Raw genomic sequence first — 20,089 nt, forward strand, 5'->3', positions numbered from 1 at the left:
TAATAATTGTCACAGGAGAGCTCTGAATAGTGGAAGACTTCTCTTACAGACCCAATAGATAAGGGCACTGCTTAGGATGGTACTAAACCATATGGCTAGTGGACTTCAGGTTGTGCCATTAGGCTGGCTGTAGGGCAATTGGGCTCAAACCTCAACCTCCCTGGGTTTATTACTAGCCCCCTTGAAATGTAGGGTTTCAAATCTGGCTGCATGTATTCTTCGAGATTTCATGACATGATCTCCTGTCCCTGCTCAAACCTTACACTCCTCCAATTGGTGACTCGTCCTCTAGGCACCCCTCACCTAACTGTTCCCATACCTATTGGAAAGCGACTCATTATCTGATTGACTGATTCTTGACTATCAGTGGAACAGCCTCCTCAACGCCACATTTCTGATCTTATTATAACTAATGAACTAAAGAGTTCACCGAAAAAGAAAAATCTGATTTTTTTAATGCTCCCTATGGCTAATTGTTCCCATGAGGTTAATCTTAAATTCTTGGTTAATCCTAGAGGGCTGACAGCCCGATTGAAACGTCAGTTCAACTGAATGGATTTTGGTTCAAATTCCACTCCAGATCTGGGCTGCCTCTACTGAGGGAATATAGCACTGTTGGAGGTGTCGCCTTTTGGATGAGAGGTTAAACTGAGTCCCAGACTTCCTGTAAAAGATCCCATGGCATTATTCCAAAGAGGAGCGTGGGAAGTTCTCCCCTCTGTCCGAGTCAATATTTATCCACATTACTGAAAACAGATTGTGGGTTCTGTGGCCTTGCTCTGTCCAAATTGCCTGCTGCGTTTTACTACATAACAACTACGTCAAATTGACTATGAGACTTTTTCAGATGCCGTAAGAATATGGCAAAGTGTTATAGAAATGCAAGCTTTTTCTTTCTTCCCGAATATGGATATTGGAGGAGGGACATATGAGGCTTGGCTGTGATGCTGCCACAGTTGAATAGCCTACACAGATTCACTGCCTAGGGCCATTGAGAGAAAATTGTATGGTTCCTGATAATCCAGCGAGAGTCTGCTCCTATAGTGAAGGAGGAGGAATGGGGGATAGATGGTAAATAAAATCAACAGTGGTAGTTCCATTAGTAGGAAATTCTCAGCAAGTTGATGAATTCTTTCAATGGGGGAGGGATGGATGCACTCACAATTTCTCCAGAGCTTGGATCAAAGATGGACGGAGACAGAACGCCACTGCAGATCCAGACAGAGTTCACACAGGGCACAAAGCAGAGGCTACTTATAAACCTGGCAAAGTAAGGGAGCTTCATTATCAGCTGTCCATCCTGTGACCAGACCTTCACACTTTTATCGAAGGAGCCAGTCATCAGCCTGTATTGGGTTGAGAGTGAGAGCTTGTTAAAGTTTGTCTTTGGACAAACATGACAACAATGTAAAGTCAGTCAAAATAACATTATTTTTAGCATATTCATAATTGGATGGAAATTCTCACCTCAATCTGTCTCCATCTTCCTCCAGCTGTTTAAATCATTCTTGGGAAATGGGTGCTGCTGACAAGGCAGGTGTTAATTGCCCATTCCTAGTTGCCCCAAAGAAGGTGCTGGTGAGCCTTCTTAAAACTGCTGCAGTCTATGGGGTGAAGCTACTCCCGTAGCTAGGGAACACCAGGATTTTGACCCACGGACAATGAAGTATTAAAAAAGGTTTGTTTGAGAGAGGAACACGTCCTCAATCGATCATTGTCAGAGTCAAGTAAGTATTGCCCACACTTCTTGATTCATTGTGTTTGATGGTACTTCCTTTACAGGATACTTCCTTTACAGGATACCTTTTCTCCCCTGTACAAGCTAAGTATTGGGTATTGAACACTGATATTATGGCCTTCACCAAGATGTTAGGTGGCGCACATTGGCTCATTAATGAGTGTGTGCTTCTTGCCCGCCATATTGGAGGCCTAGTATGCAGTTTAGCACCAGAAAAGCAGGCACTGCACGGCCAAGTTTCCAGGTCCAAGTGTTTTGTTTTGTAAGGCATCCCTAACAAAAACATTCAGAATCAGGAGGCACCCTGCGCCATGCTGGTCAGTGAGGCTTCGCCGCAGCCCTTACCTCGTGCTCTCGTATTCTCGGACCACCATCAGGTTTGTGATTCCCGCATCGTGAGCACTGGGGTTGCAGTAGACCACCTGCAGGGTTTTGCTATTCGGATAAGAGCTGGTGTTATAGATGATGAGCTTCTTGTCATACCTGGTCAAACAAGAGGGGCGGAAATGTTCATCAGTCCATGGGTGAAAATGGACACTTTTTTTGAGATAATTGCCCCAGTCTTAGTGTCTCTTTCATCTTCCCCCAGTTTATTTTTTAGCCCAATAGGGAGGGGTGGTGGAGCATAGAAACAGGAGGAGGCCATTCAATCCCTCTATCCTATTCTGCTATTCAATCAGATGAGATGATCTGCACTTCACCTCCATTTACTTGTCTTTTCTCCAAATCACTCAATATCGTCACTGAACAAAAATACATTATTATCTCAGTGTAGAAAGCTTCAACTGAAACCCAGCATCCATAGTCTTTTGGGGAGAGTGACAGATTTCCACTAGCCTTTGTGTGAAGAAATGCTTCTTTATATCAATCCTGAATGACCAAGTTGTAACTGTAAGAATATGCTTCATTGTTCCTGGCTCCCCCATCACAGGAGTTCAGTGATCCGCATTGAATCCTTTTAATATTCTCAACACTTCAAACAGATCACCCCTGGTGAAAAGATGTGATTCAAATTCTTTTTTAAGTTCTTTCTTTTGACTGTGTACCCTGTAAGGATGTTTAACACGTTATCTATTAACTTCCTTCATCTACTATTTGAACATCATTCACCCTAAGCAGTCCCATTTCATTCCAATATATATCTCAATATATCTTTACACTTAAGCCTGAGCTATTAGTTATGTAGTGTTTGTAGAGTAATGGGTTAATGGTTATGTTAATGAGACCATGCTGATATTAATGATGTGATGGTGACATCAGGGGTCAGGTGACCAAGAAGGTCCAAGAGAGCTAGGTACAGAATGGTTTGAAACCATGTACTTATACTATGATGCCTTGTAAATTGTGTAAATAAATAGTTTTAGAAAAACGATGTTGCCTACCTTGAGTCACTTGTAGACTAAGTTAAACCTCTCCGAAACATGGTGGCAGCACTGGAGGCCACAGTTTAAGAAACTGAGACTGCAGATCAGTAACCCATGAATGTAGAGCTAGAACAGATCGACCCCACAGCACCAAAAATCAAAAGTGGAAAGCATTGCGATGAGGGGGCAATGAGATACACACAATGTCAACAGCTACTGGGCAGCCAATACCACTCTCACAGCCTTTCCAACACATCGAGAATCCACAGCAAGGACAAGGATGGGAGCTCAGGAAGAGACAGTTCAAAAAGTACCATACGGCTTTGTGTTTACATGGGGAAATCCAGAAACACCAGGTTGGCACATTTTTATATGTGGGGATGGGGGCACAGCTGATGAGGTCCTTGGGTGGCAAGGCATCAATGAGACCTTGACATCATACTACAAAGTTAGGGAGCCTTCTATTAGTACTTCAAAACATGAGCTCATTCTCCATTGTTTTGTGGTCGGCAGGCTCAACAATGCACTGACGGGTCTTTCGCAATCCAAAGATGATTCGACTTTACAGCTGCCGGCAACCTTGCGACAGCACACTCGAGGTGCAACTTGGGGCAACGTCGAGGCTTGGGAGCAGTTGATCCAGTATGCAGGCCCAAAGTTGGGAGCCCCACCCACTGAAAAGCGTCTGGAGAAGCCTGCCAAAACTGTCAAGGGGGGAGGAGAACCCTTCCACCTATTTTAAAATGTTTCAGATGTGGCGCTAAAACACAGCACTGTCACAGAACATGCCCAGCAAAGGAAGCTAAATGCTTTCCCTGTGGCATGACCGGGCATTTTAAGTGATTCTGCAGATTTAAAGCACAGTTGAAAGGAAGAGAAGGAGAGCCAGCTTTACCATTATCTGAAATACAGCCAGTGGAAATAGGGACAGTCAGGGTGAAGAATTCTTGGGGAAGTAAAAGACCTCAATAAGCAGTTCTGGTCTGTAGAGCTGGATGTCAGAGGTTATCGAACAGAATGTAAGCAGAACACAAGGACTGCAGTCAAGATCTTATCAGACAAACAGCACTGGCTTAATAATGTGGATACCCAGCCATCAAAAATAAAGCCACAGGGGTCAGGAGGCACAGGCTTTGAAGAGAAAGGCCAGATCTCTACGACCCATAAATATAAAGGCAAAGAAATTAATGAAGCTCTTTATATTCCGCAGGATCAGAACTTTCTCTACTCAGCAGAGCAGCATGTTGAGGCTTCGGTCTTGTACATCGGGGCGAGGAGGTAACACAACATGACAGCAGAGCCATTTTTAGGAGTGTATTTCTTGTTCCGGGAACTGGGAAAGCTCAAAATTGCGTATCATATCACTCTACTCCCAGGTGACAAACCAGTTTGTTTATTTATTCCTAGGAGCGTGCCACACCCACTGATCGGAAAAGTCAAAGAGCAAATCAACAAGATGCTGTGAAAATGAATAATTTCTCCTGTTACAGTGCCTGCAAAGTGGTGGTCTGGGTTAGTGATGATTCCTAAACCTAGTGGTGAAACCAGGTTCTGCGTTGGCCTGACACAGCTAAAGAAAGCAGCCCAATGGGAGATCCACTGTCCTCTGTTGATGACAGTTTGGCGAAGTTGGTCCAAGAGTGTCCTTTTCACCAAGCTGGATGCCAACAGTGGGCTTTGACAGATTTCCTTGATCAAGAACCAAGATTGTTAACTGCATTTATTACTCCTTTTGATCACTTCTGTTTCAATCATCTTTCCTTTGGCACATCCTCAGCAGTGGGAATCTTTCAGTGCACTATATCCAACATCCTTGAAGGCAAAGAAGGAATTATTTGCCACATGGATGATTTACTCATCTGTGGTGCTACTCAAGAAGAACACGACCATACAGTTTGGGTGGTTTGGGTGCACAAGCAGGCCTCACCTTGAATTATAAGTGTGAATTTGGGAAGACCACCATTAGACTTTTGGGTCACATCACCCACCAAAAAGCGTTAATGTTAGGTCCCCAAAAAACCAAGGCAATTAAAGAGTTTCCACAGCCCAAGAGTAATGAGGACATTCAGTGAGTTTTAGGCATGGTCAATGAGTTTATCTAACACCCATCTGCCATTAATGAACTTCCAAGTGGCCTGCTGAGGAAAGGTGTTGGGGAGATGAGCAGAAGAACGCCTTTCTCAAAATTAAATAATTGCTAGTCTCTTCAAAAGTGCTCACACAATTCAACTGAAAAGGGCTAAGGATAGTAGCAGCTGATGCATCAGCAATGGGGCATGGAGCAGTTCAGCTTCAGATCAGTGAGAAATCTGATTTACTATGATTCTCCATCATTAACAGAAACAGAACAACATTATGCAACAATTGAAAAGGATGCACTAGCTGTGACAAGAAGGGACAGCGAGTACAAATCTAAGAATATATCAGCAGATAAGGCTAGAGGTTACAGAAATAATAAAAGGACAAAACAAAAGGCTCTGTATCTGATTGCATACAGCATTTGAAACAAAACAGTTGAACAGATAGTTCAAATAGAAATAAATAAGTATGACCTAATAGCCATTACAGAGACATGGCTACAGGATGACATAGATTAGGACCTGAATATTGAAGCTTACATGACATTTAGAAAGGATAAAGAGAGGCTAAGAAAAGGTGGAGGGGTGACACTCTTAATTAATGATGGTATTAGCACATTACTGAGGGAATGATCTAAGTTCAGAAAACCAGGATGTAGAAGTGGTTTGGTTGAGATGAGAAATGAGAAAGGCAAAAAGTCACTTGTAGGAGTGGTGTACAGGCCCCCTAATTGTAACTACATGGTAGGAAGGGGTATAAGGGAAGAAATAATGGGAGCTTGTCAGAAAGGTACAGCGCTAATCATGGAGGATTTTAATCTACATATAGACTGGAAAAATCAGATGAGCAAAGGTAGCCATGATGAGGAATTGATAAGAATGTTTTCAAGATAGTATCTTAGAACAGCATGTTCTGGTATCAATGATAGAACAGGATATACCAGACCTGGTATTGTGCAGTGAGATAGGATTATTTAAGGAACTCATAGCGAAGGCACCCCAAGGTATCAGCGATCTTAATATGATTGAATTTTACATTCAGTTCAAGGAAGAGAAGAGTAGGCCTAAGACTAGTATTTTAAACTTAAATAAGGGCTATTATGAGGGCATGAAAGCAGTGCTAGCTAAAGTGAACTGGCAAATGAGGTTAAGGGATGGGTCAAAAGAGATGCAGTGGCAGACATTTAAGGTGATATTACAGAATACACAGGATAGATACATTCCAACGAGAAAGAAAACTTCCAAGGAACAGAACCACCATTGCGGTTAACTGAAAAAGTTAAAAATAGTATTAAAATTAAAGAAAAAGTATATAATTACCCAAAGATGAGTGGCAGGTCATAAGATTGGACAGAACATAAAAAAACAGCAAAGAATGACTAAAAGATTAGTAAGGAGGGAAAAAATTATAATATGATAAAGAGCTAGCTAGTAATATAAAGACAGATAGTAAGAATTTCTGTAGGTATTTTAAAAGGAAAAAAGTTAACAAAACTAACACTGGTCCTATAGAAAGTGAGTCTGGGGAATTAATATGGAAAATAAGAAGATGGCAGATGAATTGAACACATATTGTGCATTGTTCTTCACTATAGTGGATACAAGTTACATCCCAGAAATAGCCGTAAATCAGGAACTGGAAGAGAGGGGGAATGCAAGAAAATTACAGTCACCACAAAAGTGGTACTGAGTAAATTGTTCGGGCTGCGGGCTGACAAATCTCTGGGTCTGGATGGACTTCATCCTAAGGTCTTAAAAGAAGTGGCTAATGAGGTAGTTGATGCGTTGCTTTTAACTTTCTGAAATTCCCTAGATTCGGGGAAGGTTCCATTAGATTGGAAAATAGTGAATGTAACACCTTTTTTAAAAGAGGGAGGGGGATAGAAAGCAGGAAACTACAGGCCAGTTAGCCTAACATCTGTCATAGAGCTATTATTAAAGACAGCATAGCAGGGCACTTAGATAGATTCAAGGTAATCAAGCAGAGTCAACATAGTTTTGTGAAAGGGAAATCATGTTTAACCAATTTATTGGAGTTCTATGAAGAAGTCACATGTGCTGTGGATAAAGGGAAACTGGTGGATGTACTGTACTTAGATTTCCAGAAGGCATTTGATGAGATGCCACACCAAAGGTTATTGCGGAAAATAAAAGCTCATGGTGTAAGGGATAACATATTGGCATGGATAGAAGATTGGCTGGCTAACAGGAAACAGAGAATAGGCATTAATGGGTCATTTCCTGGTTGGCAAAATGTAACAAGTGGTGTGCCACAGGGATCAATGCTGAGACCTCAACTTTTTACAATTTATATAAATGACTTGAATGAAGGGACCAAAGATATTGTTGATAAGTTTGCTGATGACACACAGATAGGTAGAAAAGTAAGTTGCGAAGAGGACGTAAGGAGACTGCAAAAGGATATAGATAAGTTAAGTGAGTGGGCAAAGATCTGGCAATGGAGTATAATATGGGAAAATGTGAAATTGCCCATTTTGGCAGGAAGAATAAAAAAGAAGCATATTATCAAAATAGTGAGAGATTGCAGAGTTCTGAGGTGCAAAAGGATTTAGGTGTCCTGGAGCATCAATTGCAAAAGGCTGTTTTGTAGGTGCAGCAAGTGATTAGGAAAGATTGTTTATTGTGAGGGGAAGTAGGGAGGTTATGCTTCAGTTATGTAGGGCATTGGCGAGACCACACCTTGAGTACTGTGTACAGTATTGGTATCCTTATTTAAGGAAGGATGTAAATGTGTTGGAAGCAGTTCAGAGAAGGTTTACTAGACTAATACCAGGAATGGGTGGGTTCTCTTATGTGGAAAGGTTCAACAGGCTAGGCTTGCATCCACTGGAATTTGGAAGAGTAAGAGGCGACTTGATTGAAACATATAAGATCCTGAGGGGTCTTGACCAAGGTGGATGTGGAGAGGATGTTTCCTCTTTTGGGAGAATCTAGAACTAGGGGCCACTGTTTAAAAATAAGGAGTCGCTCATTTAAGGCAGAGATGAGGAGAATTTTTTCTCTCAGAGGGTTGTGAGTTTTTGGAACTCCCTTCCTCAAATGGCAGGGGAAGCAGGGTGTTTGAATATTTTTAAGGCAGTGATAGATTCTTGCTAAGCAAGGGGATGAAAGGTTAACAGGGGTAGGTGGGAATATAGAACTGATGTTAAAATCAGATCAGCCGTGATCTTATTGAACGGCGGAGGAGGCTCAAGGGGTTGGGAGGCCGACTCCTGTTCCTCATTCTTTTGTTTGTAAATAGTTTAATAAAAGAATTTAACAGTTTTGAGATTATACTTGTGGGGGAGATATGGAGTAATGGATCAATGGTTATGTTAGTGAGACCATGATGATGTTAATGATGTAACGGTGACATCAGAGGCAAATGACCAAGAAACTCCTAGAGAGCTAGGCACAGAATAGTCTGTGTTCCTGAAACCATGTACTTACTATGATGCCTTGTAAAGAGTATGAATAAATAACATTAGCAAAACGATCATGCCTATTCTCAAGTCTCTTGTAGGCCATGTCAACCACTCTGAAACAGTATTATGGATAAACTTACTCTTCCTGTACACAATTGTGCTTCTGGACAGTTTGCATCCTTCCTGAGGAAGGCTCCGTGAAATTATGTACTCTACATGAATTTATAACCTAAACAAAGTCTTGGCTTAAATTAAGAGTTCCTTTTGTCATTTAATATTTCAACAAAGCTTAACTTCAAACCATAATGTGAACATACAAACAATGACCGATTAAAGAAGACCCTCTCGTTCATTCAGCCTGTCCCAAACAATGCACACACTCCCCCTCCTAGACAAAACCATATGATCTTCCTGGAGAGGATAAAAAACAGATAAAAATCCAGACCAACTGGGAGGAATATCTGGGTAGTTCTTCTCCGTCCATAAAGACGATGGATACTAGTCCAGGAGATCACTCTGGCCCTGATTATTCTATGCAGTGCTTCTCTTTGTAAGAGGTGATATGTGCCCCCAGCAAGAAACAGGTCCTGCTGTCGCTTGATGGAATTCAGTGGGCAAGATCTTACCTGTGTCGGGCAGGCTGTACGGGATCAGGCAGGGGCAGGCGCAAAGCCAATTGTCGCCCACGATCGACTGTGCACTGCTATTTTACGTGGGTGGGCCAATTAAGGCTCAGCGCTACCTGTATGGATGGGGGGAGGAGGGAGAGCCCTCCGCGAAAGAGCGCAGGAGCTGCCTTAGGGTGATTAATTTGATAGTACAAATTTTTAAGAAATGATCTGAAAAATTATTTAAACATGTCCCCTCATGTGACAGTGTCACATGAGCTGGGACATGTTTGTGCATTTCGCAAATTTTATTTAATTAAACCTTCAGGAAACCTCATCCTGCCCGTGGATGAGGTTTCCTGAAAAACGCGAAGGCCGCTTAGGCTCTTCGCCTGCCTGCCAACCTTGAGGTTGGACAGGCAGCGCAGTTAATTAGATAAATTACATTCTTAATTGCCTTAAAAGGATGCTGACGGCAATATTCTGGCCAGTGAATCAGTGTCTACTGCATGTCCTAGTTGTCCAATATTCGAAGAAAATTACCGTCTCTGGACATGTAACCTAGTTCTGGACTTGTACAACTTAAATTTGTGACTCCCCGGTCCTTCTTAACTTATTTAATTGGACAAACTGCCAGCGCAAACAACAACCAATTCCCTTCATCATTTTATAAACCTCAAACAAATCTCCCCTAAGTCTATGCTTCTCCAAAGTACAGAGTTCCAGCCCTTGTAGCATATCTTGATAAACAAAATATTTCAAACTGGAGATTAATCCAGTTGCACTCCTTTGGACCCTTTCCAAAGCCTCAAATCCTGAGCTTTAAAGTCAATAGGCCAATAAATACGTCTCAACACCTTAGCTCCAGCTATTTATTCATAAGTAATGCTGTGAATTCACTGGATGAAGTGTGTGTTGAATCAGTGTGAAACCATTTTGTGCTAGAGGGGAGCAGCAATGTCATGGCAATACTGTCTCCACCGGCTGACAATATCTAGCAATAGTAGTGAAGACTTGTGCTCCAGAACTTGCCGTGCCCCTAGCCAAGCTGTTCCAGTACAGCTACAACAATGGCATTTACCCGGCTATGTGGAAAATTGCTCAGGTATGTCCTGTACACAAAAAGCAGGACAAATCCAACCCGATCAATTACCACCCCATCAGTCTACTTTCGATCGTCGGTAAAGTGATGGAAGGTGTCATCAATACTGCTATCTAGCGGCACTTCTTAGCAATAACCTGCTTACTGACCCTTGGTTTGGGCTCCGCCAATGCCACTCAGCTCCTGACCTCATTACAGCCTTGGTTCAAACATGGACAAAAGAGCTGAACTCCTGAGGTGAGGCAAGAGTGACTGCCCTTGAGATCAAGGCAGCATTTGACCGAGTGTGGCATCAAGGAGCTCCAGCAAAACTGGAGTCAATGGGAATCAGGGGAAAAACTCTCCGCTGGTTGGAGTCATACCTAGCACAAAGGAAGATGGTTGTAGTTGTTGGAGGTCAGTCATCTCAGTTCTAGGACATCACTGTAGGAGTTGAAGTGTCAGTCATGAGGGGACATAAGTGCATGGTGAGGGGCAGGGGGTTTAGGGAGGATGTGAGGAAAAACTTTTTTACCCAGAGGATGGTGATGGTCTGGAATGCGTGCCTGGGAGGGTGATGGAGGCGGGTTGCCTCACATCCTTTAAAAGATTCCTGGATGAACACTTGGCACGTCATAACATTCAATGCTATGGGCCAGGTGCTGGTAAATGGGATTAGGTAGGTAGGTCAGGTGTTTCTCAAGTGTCGGTGCAGGTTCGATGGGCCATAGGGCCTCTTCTGCACTGTGTGATTATGTGATTCTGTGAGTTCCTCAGGGCAGTGTCCTAGGCCCAACCATCTTCAGCTGCTTCGTCAATGACCTTCCTTCCATCCTAAGGTCAGAAGTGGGGATGTTTACTGATGAATGCACAATGTTCAGCACCATTCACAACGCCTCAGATACTGAAGCAGTCCATGTCCAAATGCAGCAAGACCTGGGCAATATCCAGGCTTGGGCTGACAAGTGGCAAGTAATATTCGTGCCAGACAGGTGCCAGGCAATGACCATCTCAAAAAAGGGATAATCTAACCATCACCCTTGACATTCAATGGCTTTACCATCACTGAATCCCCCACGTTTAACATCCTGAGGGTTACCATTGACCAGAACCTGAACTGGACTAGCCACATAAATACTGTGACTATAAGAGCCATAGAGGCTCTTGATCAGAGGCTAGGAATCATGCAATGAGTAACTCACTTCCTGACTCCCCAAAGCCTGTCCACCATCTACAAAGCACAAGTCAGGAATGTGATGGAATACTTGCTACTTACCTGGATGAGTGCAGCTCCCACAACACTCAAGAAACTTGACACTATCCAGGACAAAGCAGTCCGCTTTGGCACCCCATCCACAAACATTCACTTCCTCCACCACCCACACACTGGCAGCAGTGGGTACCATCTACAAGCTGCATTTCAGGAACTCACCAAGTCTCCTTAGGCAGCACCTTCCAAACCCACAAGCACTACCATCTAGAAGGACAAGGGCAGCAGACAGATGGGAACACTACCACGTGGAAGATCCCCTCCAAGCCACACACCTTCCTGACTTGGAAATTATCGCCGTTCCTTCACTGTCACTGGGTCAAAATCCTGGAACTCCCTCCCTAAAGCACTGTAGATGTACTTACGTCACATGGACTGCAGCGGTTCAAGAAGGCAGCTCACCACCACCTTGTGAAGGGCAATTAGAGATGGAGAATAAATGCTGACCTAGCCAGCAATGCCCACATCCCATAAGTGAATAGAAGAAACAAGCTCACCTCTCCTGACTTGCATACCTACTTGCATCCCAGAGTTCCCCAATTAACATCATCATGGCAGCATCATGACTACAAGGATTGCAGCATTTCATGGTATAGGTCACCACCACGACTACCACCACTTTTTCAGGCGATGGTGAGGACAGTAAATCTTGGCCTTGTCAACGATTCCACTCCTGTCAATGCTTCGAGATTGCTACATTAAATGCAAGTTGTTGTTGTCATTGAACACACTTGGGGAGCTGCGTTTAAGATTTCTGAGTTTGGTAAGTGGCAATCTTCCTTGTGAGGAGAGACAGTGTACTTTATACCAGATCTTTATTCAGACTCTGCTTTATACCAGACGGTTTCTGTACATTCAGGCAGAGCCGGACTTCAAGCCTCTTCAATATAATGATGATATCATCACACAAAAGACTAAGTCCCTTTATATCTCCTTGTTGCATGGGTACTTACCCAGCAGAGTATATCCGTGTGTCAAGGCAGACTACAGCCGACACAATGTCCTGATGCCTGTGATCAGCGAAGCTCTTGCCCAAATCCAACACGTGACCAGAATCCTTCTTGTCATCCAAAGCAAAGACCCTGAGCTGCTTTTTGAATCCGCAGATGAGTTGGTGCCTCCGGTGATTGATTGCCATGCAAAATATGGAAGTGTTCAACTGGAAGCAAAAGACAAAATGAACAGAAGCACGCAGTGCATCCTAAAACTATCCATTCATTTGCTGTTTGTGGGAACCAACTTTGCAAACACTACTTTTTCCTACTAGCAATAGCGACTGCACACCCAAAGCAATTCATTAGCTCTAGCATCCTGGCAATATGAAAGGCGCTATAAAATATTGCAAGTTCTCTCTTTCTTTCTTAAATCAGTATACCTATTCATCAATTAAATTATTTATTACTAGACATGCAGATGTCAGAGTGACTCTGTGGTGGCAACAATCAATATCCTGGGTGTTACCATTGACCAGAAACTGAACTGAACTAGCCATATAAATACTATGGCTACAAGGGCAGGTCAGAGGCTAGGAATCCTGCGATGAGGAACTCACTTCCTGACTCCCCAAAGCCTGTCCACCATCTATAAGGCACAAGTCAGGAATGTGATGGAATACTCTCCATTTGACTGGATGACTGCAGCTCCCACAACACTCAAGAAGCTTGAAACCATCCAAGACAAAGCAGCCTGCTTGATTGGCACCCCATCCACAAACATTCACTCCCTCCAGCACTGACAAACAATGACAGCAGTGTGTACCATCTACAAGATGCAATGCAGGAACTCACCAAGGCTCCTTCAACAGTACTTTCCAAACCCATGACTGCTTTCATCTAGAAAGACAAGGGCGGCAGACACTTGGGACCACCTGGAAGTTCCCCTCTAAGTCAATCACCAAACTAACTTGGAAATATATTGCAGTTCCTTCACTGTCGCTGAGTCAAAATCTTGGAACTTTCTCCCTAACAGCACTGTGGGTGTACCTACAGCACATGGATTGCAGCAGTTCAAGAAGACAGCTCACCACCACCTTCTCAAGGGCACTTAGGGATAGGCAATAAATGCTGGCCTAGCCAGCGATGCCCACATCCTGTGAATGAATAAAAATAACCCTCGCTTCTAAGGCAGATGATTGTGGATATAAGCCCCAATCCTGAGAGTTGAGCATGTAATACAGGCTGAAACACTAAGGGATCATTCCACTGTTGGAGATGACAATTGTCAGAAGTAATGTTAAACTGAGGCCCTCTCTACCCCCTCAGATGGGCATAAAAGAGCCCATGGCAGTATTTTAAACTTCAGAGGAGAGTTTCCCCTGGTGTCCTGGCCACTTTTTATCCCTCAACCAGTTTCACTAAAACAGATTATTTGGCATTATCACAATGCTGCACAGGAGAGCTTCTTCTACTGGAGTTCTGTGCCCAAAGTCACGTCTGGTCCACAGTGCCACGATCTCCACCATGGGTAGGACAAGGTGCCAGATCCCAAATCCACCCCAGCTGGAACGGGAATCATACCCAATGCAATCCACACCAGCCATCCAGCCCACTGGCTCCCAAAGGAGTCCAAGTTGCTGTGGCAACATGCATTTTTGCATGAATGTTGTAGTCTGGAGCTATGAATAGTGATGGTAGAGGCTCCAATTTGATTCCATCACATAGCTGACCAGGTATCTCTGCCACTCTTACCACTGCCATTGATGTATGGCAAGGACTTATAAGTTGATACTCAACTTGTTTGGCCACACAGTGAACATGCATTCCTTGGCCATCAAGTCCTGGAGTGGGACTTGGAAACAGAGGAAGGGACACTACCCATTGTACGACAAGGCCCCCTTAGGGGAGCTTACTGTGCAATTTGATTGCTGCATCTCCTAAATTAAAACAGTGACTACACTTCATAAGCTCCCCCCTTATTCTTAACTACAGCGGTCTCTGGAATTTTAACTTTTCAGTTTGTGTCAACTTCTTGGCAATTCAGAATAAACATCATAACGACAACATTGAAAAGATCCAAGGATGAAAACGGAAAACCCGGGATACAGCTCTTACCATAATCCGGTCAAATACAGTGGCCCCGACAGTCCACACCACAATAGTCCCATCATTCGATGCTGAGAAAAGCAGCTTGGGCTCAGACCAGTATAGGAACTGAGTGATCATACCAGTGTGCTCAAAGACTGAAAAGCTCAGCTGTCCAGTTTCCAAATCCCACCATTTAATAACACCGTCTGAACAAAGGCAAGAGAGAAAGTGCTAATTGAAACAAAATTGCATAATTATTACATGCCATATTCAGTGTTCCTTTCCCAGGTTTTTACCTAGGAACAGGAGTAGGCCATTCAGCCCCTCGAGCCTATTCCATCATTCAAGCAGGTAATGGTTAGACTATACACCAAATCCATTTGCCCAATGTTGCGCCATACCCTTTGATCCACTTCCCTTACATAAACCTATCAATATCAGTCTTGAAAGATCCAATTGATACCCAGCATCCACAAACTTTTAGGAAAGGGAGTTTCAGATTTCTATTACCCTTGATGTGGAAAAGTGCTTCCTGATCTTGCTCCTGAATGGGTTAACTCTAATTTTTAATATTTTGGTCAATAGAAATAAAAATCGGAGTGATGTAAATCAAGCTGCCAACTTTCTATTATCTTTATACATGATCCAGCAAGATCCACTCAATCGAGCCCACTACTGATACAGGTCCTGGGAAGAGCAGTATGCTAAGGTTGAAGTAGATGAAGGTAAGTGGGGTAGGATGTACAGGGGCTAGGCAAGGACTGCTGTCATCCAGGAGTGCCATTGCGCTGGGTGTCAATATTACATCAGGTGTTGGTGGCAGTACTCTCCCCATCATTCCCATATCAGCCTCCCAGTGCTACTGTTGGAAGGCATTGTGTAGCAGAGGCACATGATAGATGGATCCCAATGGATTGTTTAGGATGTTGTTCTATTTTTATTCCTCTTTTCAATAATAATTATCTCCCGCTAACCATTTTGCTTCTTATCCCCGGATTGTTTTTTTTTTTAACTTGTATTAACTTTGTGCATTTGAAATAAACATCACTTAGAGAAAAAAGTTACCTTGAATATATTTTCATCATTTTGAGACATCACTGCCTTGTGCCTCAGAAATTTGAACAGGGGTTTGAAATATTTCACTTTTATATTATTTTAATCTCTCGAACGGAATTTGAATGTATTAAAAATATTTACCAAAACTGGCAGTAAATAAACTAGGATATTATTCTGCATTACAACTTAATTAAACTATAAGAAATTCTTCAGAATATACCAGTCACTGCGAGCACACAGAATTTTTGATGTTTCCATATTTACATAAATACCAGGCCCTTTGTCTTCAAGAAGTCAAATATGTTTTTCACAACTTTTATTTTTCTTTGCAAGGAGCTCTCAGTACTTATTCTACTGGTGCTTTTTGTGTGTGATTTAACCATGAATGACACAACGATGGAAGGACTACCTTCTCTACAGAGCACCACATTTGCCAGCCTTGCTACCACTTCCAGATTTAGGTGACTTGGAAGAGAAAAGGTGGGTCATAAACTTTGAAACCTCTGGCAACTCATGGTTCAGGTTTAACATGTTCATGGGTTGCTCCATTTCCCGCCTCATCTCAGGATCATGGGTGTTGATCACTTTAGGCAACAGGAGGATGATTAGCAATGGAAGAACCATCATCATGACCATAGGATTCAAGAGAAAATCTGTCCAACCCCATGTTTCTCTCTTTAGGAAGTATGGGGGTGGGGGTGGGGGAGTGGTGCTAGAGATTTAATTTGTATGGGATAGGGCAACCTAATAACTTTAGATGCCTTTAATTAGTTCACTCTGCCCAAGTAGGAGGGACTAAACGCTGGGAAAAGAAATAGTTACTACATAATAGTCTTTCCGCAAACACTGTGACTAAAGTCCTGTGTGGTAAGGAATCCACAGTCAATTGACTTTATTTAATTGAGATGAGAGGAGATAGCATTGTTTACATTCATACCTCAATAAGTTGATTATCTCACTCATTGACAGTCCATTGTATAATCTTTTTTAAAAAGTCCTCATACTCTGTCCATCACAGCTTTTTGTACAGCTGTTGCTATTTTTGGGGTTGGGGGGGATGGTGTGGGGAGAGGAGGAGGGGAGCTAGCGGGTGGCATGTAAGGGGAACTTTATGATTCACTTTCTGTCAGATTTCTACCCCTAACATTCTCCATCTTAGATCTTCATTGACTGCACTCTGCCCTTTGTGACGAGCAGAAGCCATGGTTTCTTTGATAAGTCATGTTATTTCTATTCCCCTAACCTGTAGCCAATGAATCCTTCAGGTTACTCAGTCACATCAGAATTTCTTTGTTTGCGTAGAGATAGAGGAAGGGTAGCCTTCCTGAGTGCTATGTGCGTTTGCTAAATATGTTGGTGCCAAATTCCTCCCAAGTGCTATTTTAGAACAGATGTGAACCAGGATTGACTGGTTTAAGTATTTCCACCAAAGCTATCCCTAACATGGACAGGACAATGAACCATTCGCTGGGATAAAGCCCAGTCTAATCCCATCCTTATCGCTCCTATACACACGTGCATTCTCTGAAATGTATCATAGAAACATAGAAAATAGAAGCTGGAGTAGGTCATTCTGCCCTGTGACACTGTGACCCCCTTGTTCTGGACACCACAGCCAGAGGAAACATCATCCCTGCATCCAGTCTGTCCGCCCCTGTCAGAATTTTTTATGTTTCAATGAGATCTCCTCTCATTCTTCTAAACTCCAGTGAAGCAGGCCTAGTTGAGTCAATCTCTCCTCGTACCACAATCCTGCCTTCCCGGCAATCAATCTGGTGAACATTTGTTGCACCCCCTCTGTAGTAATTGTAGTTTTGATAAACATAGGACTGTAGCTTTAAGAATAATCCTGTATTGTAAGATCACATGACCTGTGTAAACTAATGAGTTAGTGTGGGGAACTTCTGGGTGAGTTCTTCTTTAGTTATAGGGTTAGTTGCAAACATGTAGCTGCTGCTGCTGCCTTGTAAATACAATTCAATGCTTCCACAAAGAAAAGTTGCCTGGAAAATCAACTCTATAACACCCTCTTTGGCAAGTATATCCTTTCTTAGGTAAGGAGACCAAAACTGCACACAATACTCCAGGTGTGGTCTCACCAAGGCCCTATACAGCCGCAGTAAGGCATCCTTGCTCCTGTACTCAAGCCCTCTTGCAATGAAGGTCAACATACCATTTGTATCAGCAACAGATTTCTCCCAGCTTTACCTGAGGCCAACTGTCATACCTATCAGCTAACTGGCTGAGATTAATAAGAAATTCAGGCCCAAAGCAGATTAAGATAACTTCAAACTTAAGATGTGGGCAACAGCCCCACAGAATAGGCCCAGATAAAGGAAGTTGTTCAGTCTATTTGATCCCACCTTCCCAGAATGCCTCATCCATTTCTGCTTTAGCCTCCACCTGTAAAGCGGGCAGACACTCAGTTTAATACCTCATCTGAAAGACCAACATCTCCAACAATGCTGCACTTCTTCAGTTGTGTGACGAAGTGCCAGCTAAATGGCAAACTTTAGTTCTGGCGTTTCAGCCCACAATCTCCTATCCGGCTGAGGGAAGTTGACACTCTACTCGCCTTTCTTTTCTCCTTCTTTAATCCCATTTCCACATGGAATATTCCTTTTGATTGCTTGGCTAACCTAGGAATGTGGTGTAGCAAGGACACTGGCAGGGTTCTTTATTCTTCTCTGTGCTTTACTAAGTGATAAAATCAATGAGAAATGGTGGATAGACAGCAAACAGCAGGAGAGAGACACCCAGAAGGGAAAAAAAAACAGTTCAGACCAGTATTCCTAATTCCCAGTTTTTACTGATTTTCATTTTCGGTAAGCAGTGGGTGAGATGAATTCCCAGCTCAATCCAAAAAAGACTTGTAATTTACTGTAAGTGGCCATATAATGTGGAATAATTAGGAATTTTAAAAAACCTAATTGTCACCTTGACCCAGTGGATAGCTCTTTTGCCACTGATTCAGAGGGTCATGGGTTCCAGCTTGAAGCTCCAGTGCAGCAGGGAGTACTGTGCTCTTGGAAGTGCTGAATTCTGGATAAGATGTTAGGCCACATTTACTTGTTCAGGTTGCTGTAAGAGAGAACATGGCAGTATTCAAACAGCATGGTTGCTGTCCTGGCTAATATTTCGCAAACAAAGTCATTAAAATGGATTGGCTGGTCTTTGGAACTTTGCTGTATTCGAGCTGATTGTCAAATTTGCCTATATTACAGTAGTGACACTTCAGAGTGGCCTGAGATTGTGAATGGCGCTAAATAAATGCAAGTGCTTTCTTGCCTTTACAGTAATTTGTAAGAGGAGTGATTTGAAATATTGTGACTACAGCAGTAACCTGCTTCGCATACTTACCCTCAAAGCCGGTCAGGAATTCTCTTCGAGCCAAGTGATATCCCAGAGCACTCACTGAACGTTTGTGGCAGTCTGGGACTGTCAGCTGCTTCCGCATGGACATCATGAATCAGATCTACAAAGGGACGCACAATGAGCAATCGAGAGGCGGGTGATCGGTGTGGTTTGGGTCCTAGATCAACTGCATCTTCTGCCTCAGCTTATCCTCACGCGAGGCATTGCAGAGAAATCTTTTTGAAGCTACTTCATCTGTTTAGCCAAGTTCAGACACACCACACATAGTGTACTCTGTGGAACTCATCTCACCATTCCTGCGGGCCAGACAGTGGGATAAGTGACAGCCCCGCTTCTGCAGGGCACAGGCATAGCTGCACAGTTTAAAAACTTCCTGCTCTGCAGCCATGGAAACAAGGCACCAAGTCAGGTGATTCAAAGTCAACAACATGGGACTAATGCCAGGTTTTAATTCCTGCACTCCAGCCTTGAAGAGAACTGAGGAAGGAAAGTTTTCTTTGTAAAATATACTTTGAAATGGAGATTTATGCAACACATTCATCACAAAACATAAAATCATTTCTCAGGCTATAAACATAAATAACAATAAAGCTGAGGAATCCATGTTTTGAATGAGTTATAGAATTAAAATTTTCCCTCACAACATGCAAAATGAGATATTAAAATCCAAGTTCATCTTAACTAAAAGAAAACTAAAAGAAAAATAGGCAGAAAAATATGCTTTTCCACATAGCTCACAGGCAGAAAGGGAAAGGTCCTTGGCTCAGAACTGAACAGATTATAATCAGAATCACATTCATCCAATGGATGGTTGCAGATTCTTTTTTGATCCTATTTTCAACCCTGGTATCCAAATCTCAAACCTTTAATTCCTCAAAGCAGATTTTTCGGTGAAATTTGCAACTCCATCTCCACCTACCTTCTCCACCGCCCTCTCCCCAACCCTGCACACCCCAACCCCAAGAAACCTATTCCCTTGAGCGCAACTTTGTGAGCTTATGGAATTATTTTAGCAGTGTTCCTGCTAGGTTTGGAACATTGAAGTAAATATTATGAAGGAACAGTGCAAAA

General features: G+C 42.9%; 1 protein-coding gene across 1 annotated transcript in view; it reads right to left on the bottom strand.

Annotated features, from left to right (window-relative positions):
- LOC121281462 overlaps nucleotides 1-19,106 on the bottom strand; it is a 58,208-nt gene extending 39,102 nt beyond the window's left edge. The window contains exons 1-5 of the mRNA XM_041194409.1: nucleotides 19,004-19,106; nucleotides 14,615-14,793; nucleotides 12,518-12,723; nucleotides 2,082-2,221; nucleotides 1,163-1,347 (exon numbers count right to left, since the gene is read on the bottom strand). Coding sequence (XP_041050343.1) covers nucleotides 1,163-1,347; nucleotides 2,082-2,221; nucleotides 12,518-12,723; nucleotides 14,615-14,793; nucleotides 19,004-19,106 — 813 coding nt within the window. The remainder of the gene's footprint in view (nucleotides 1-1,162; nucleotides 1,348-2,081; nucleotides 2,222-12,517; nucleotides 12,724-14,614; nucleotides 14,794-19,003) is intronic.
- Between the last annotated feature and the right edge of the window lie 983 nt (nucleotides 19,107-20,089).

This window comes from Carcharodon carcharias, chromosome 8 (assembly GCF_017639515.1).
Source record: "Carcharodon carcharias isolate sCarCar2 chromosome 8, sCarCar2.pri, whole genome shotgun sequence".
Classification (NCBI taxonomy): Eukaryota; Metazoa; Chordata; class Chondrichthyes; order Lamniformes; family Lamnidae; genus Carcharodon; species Carcharodon carcharias.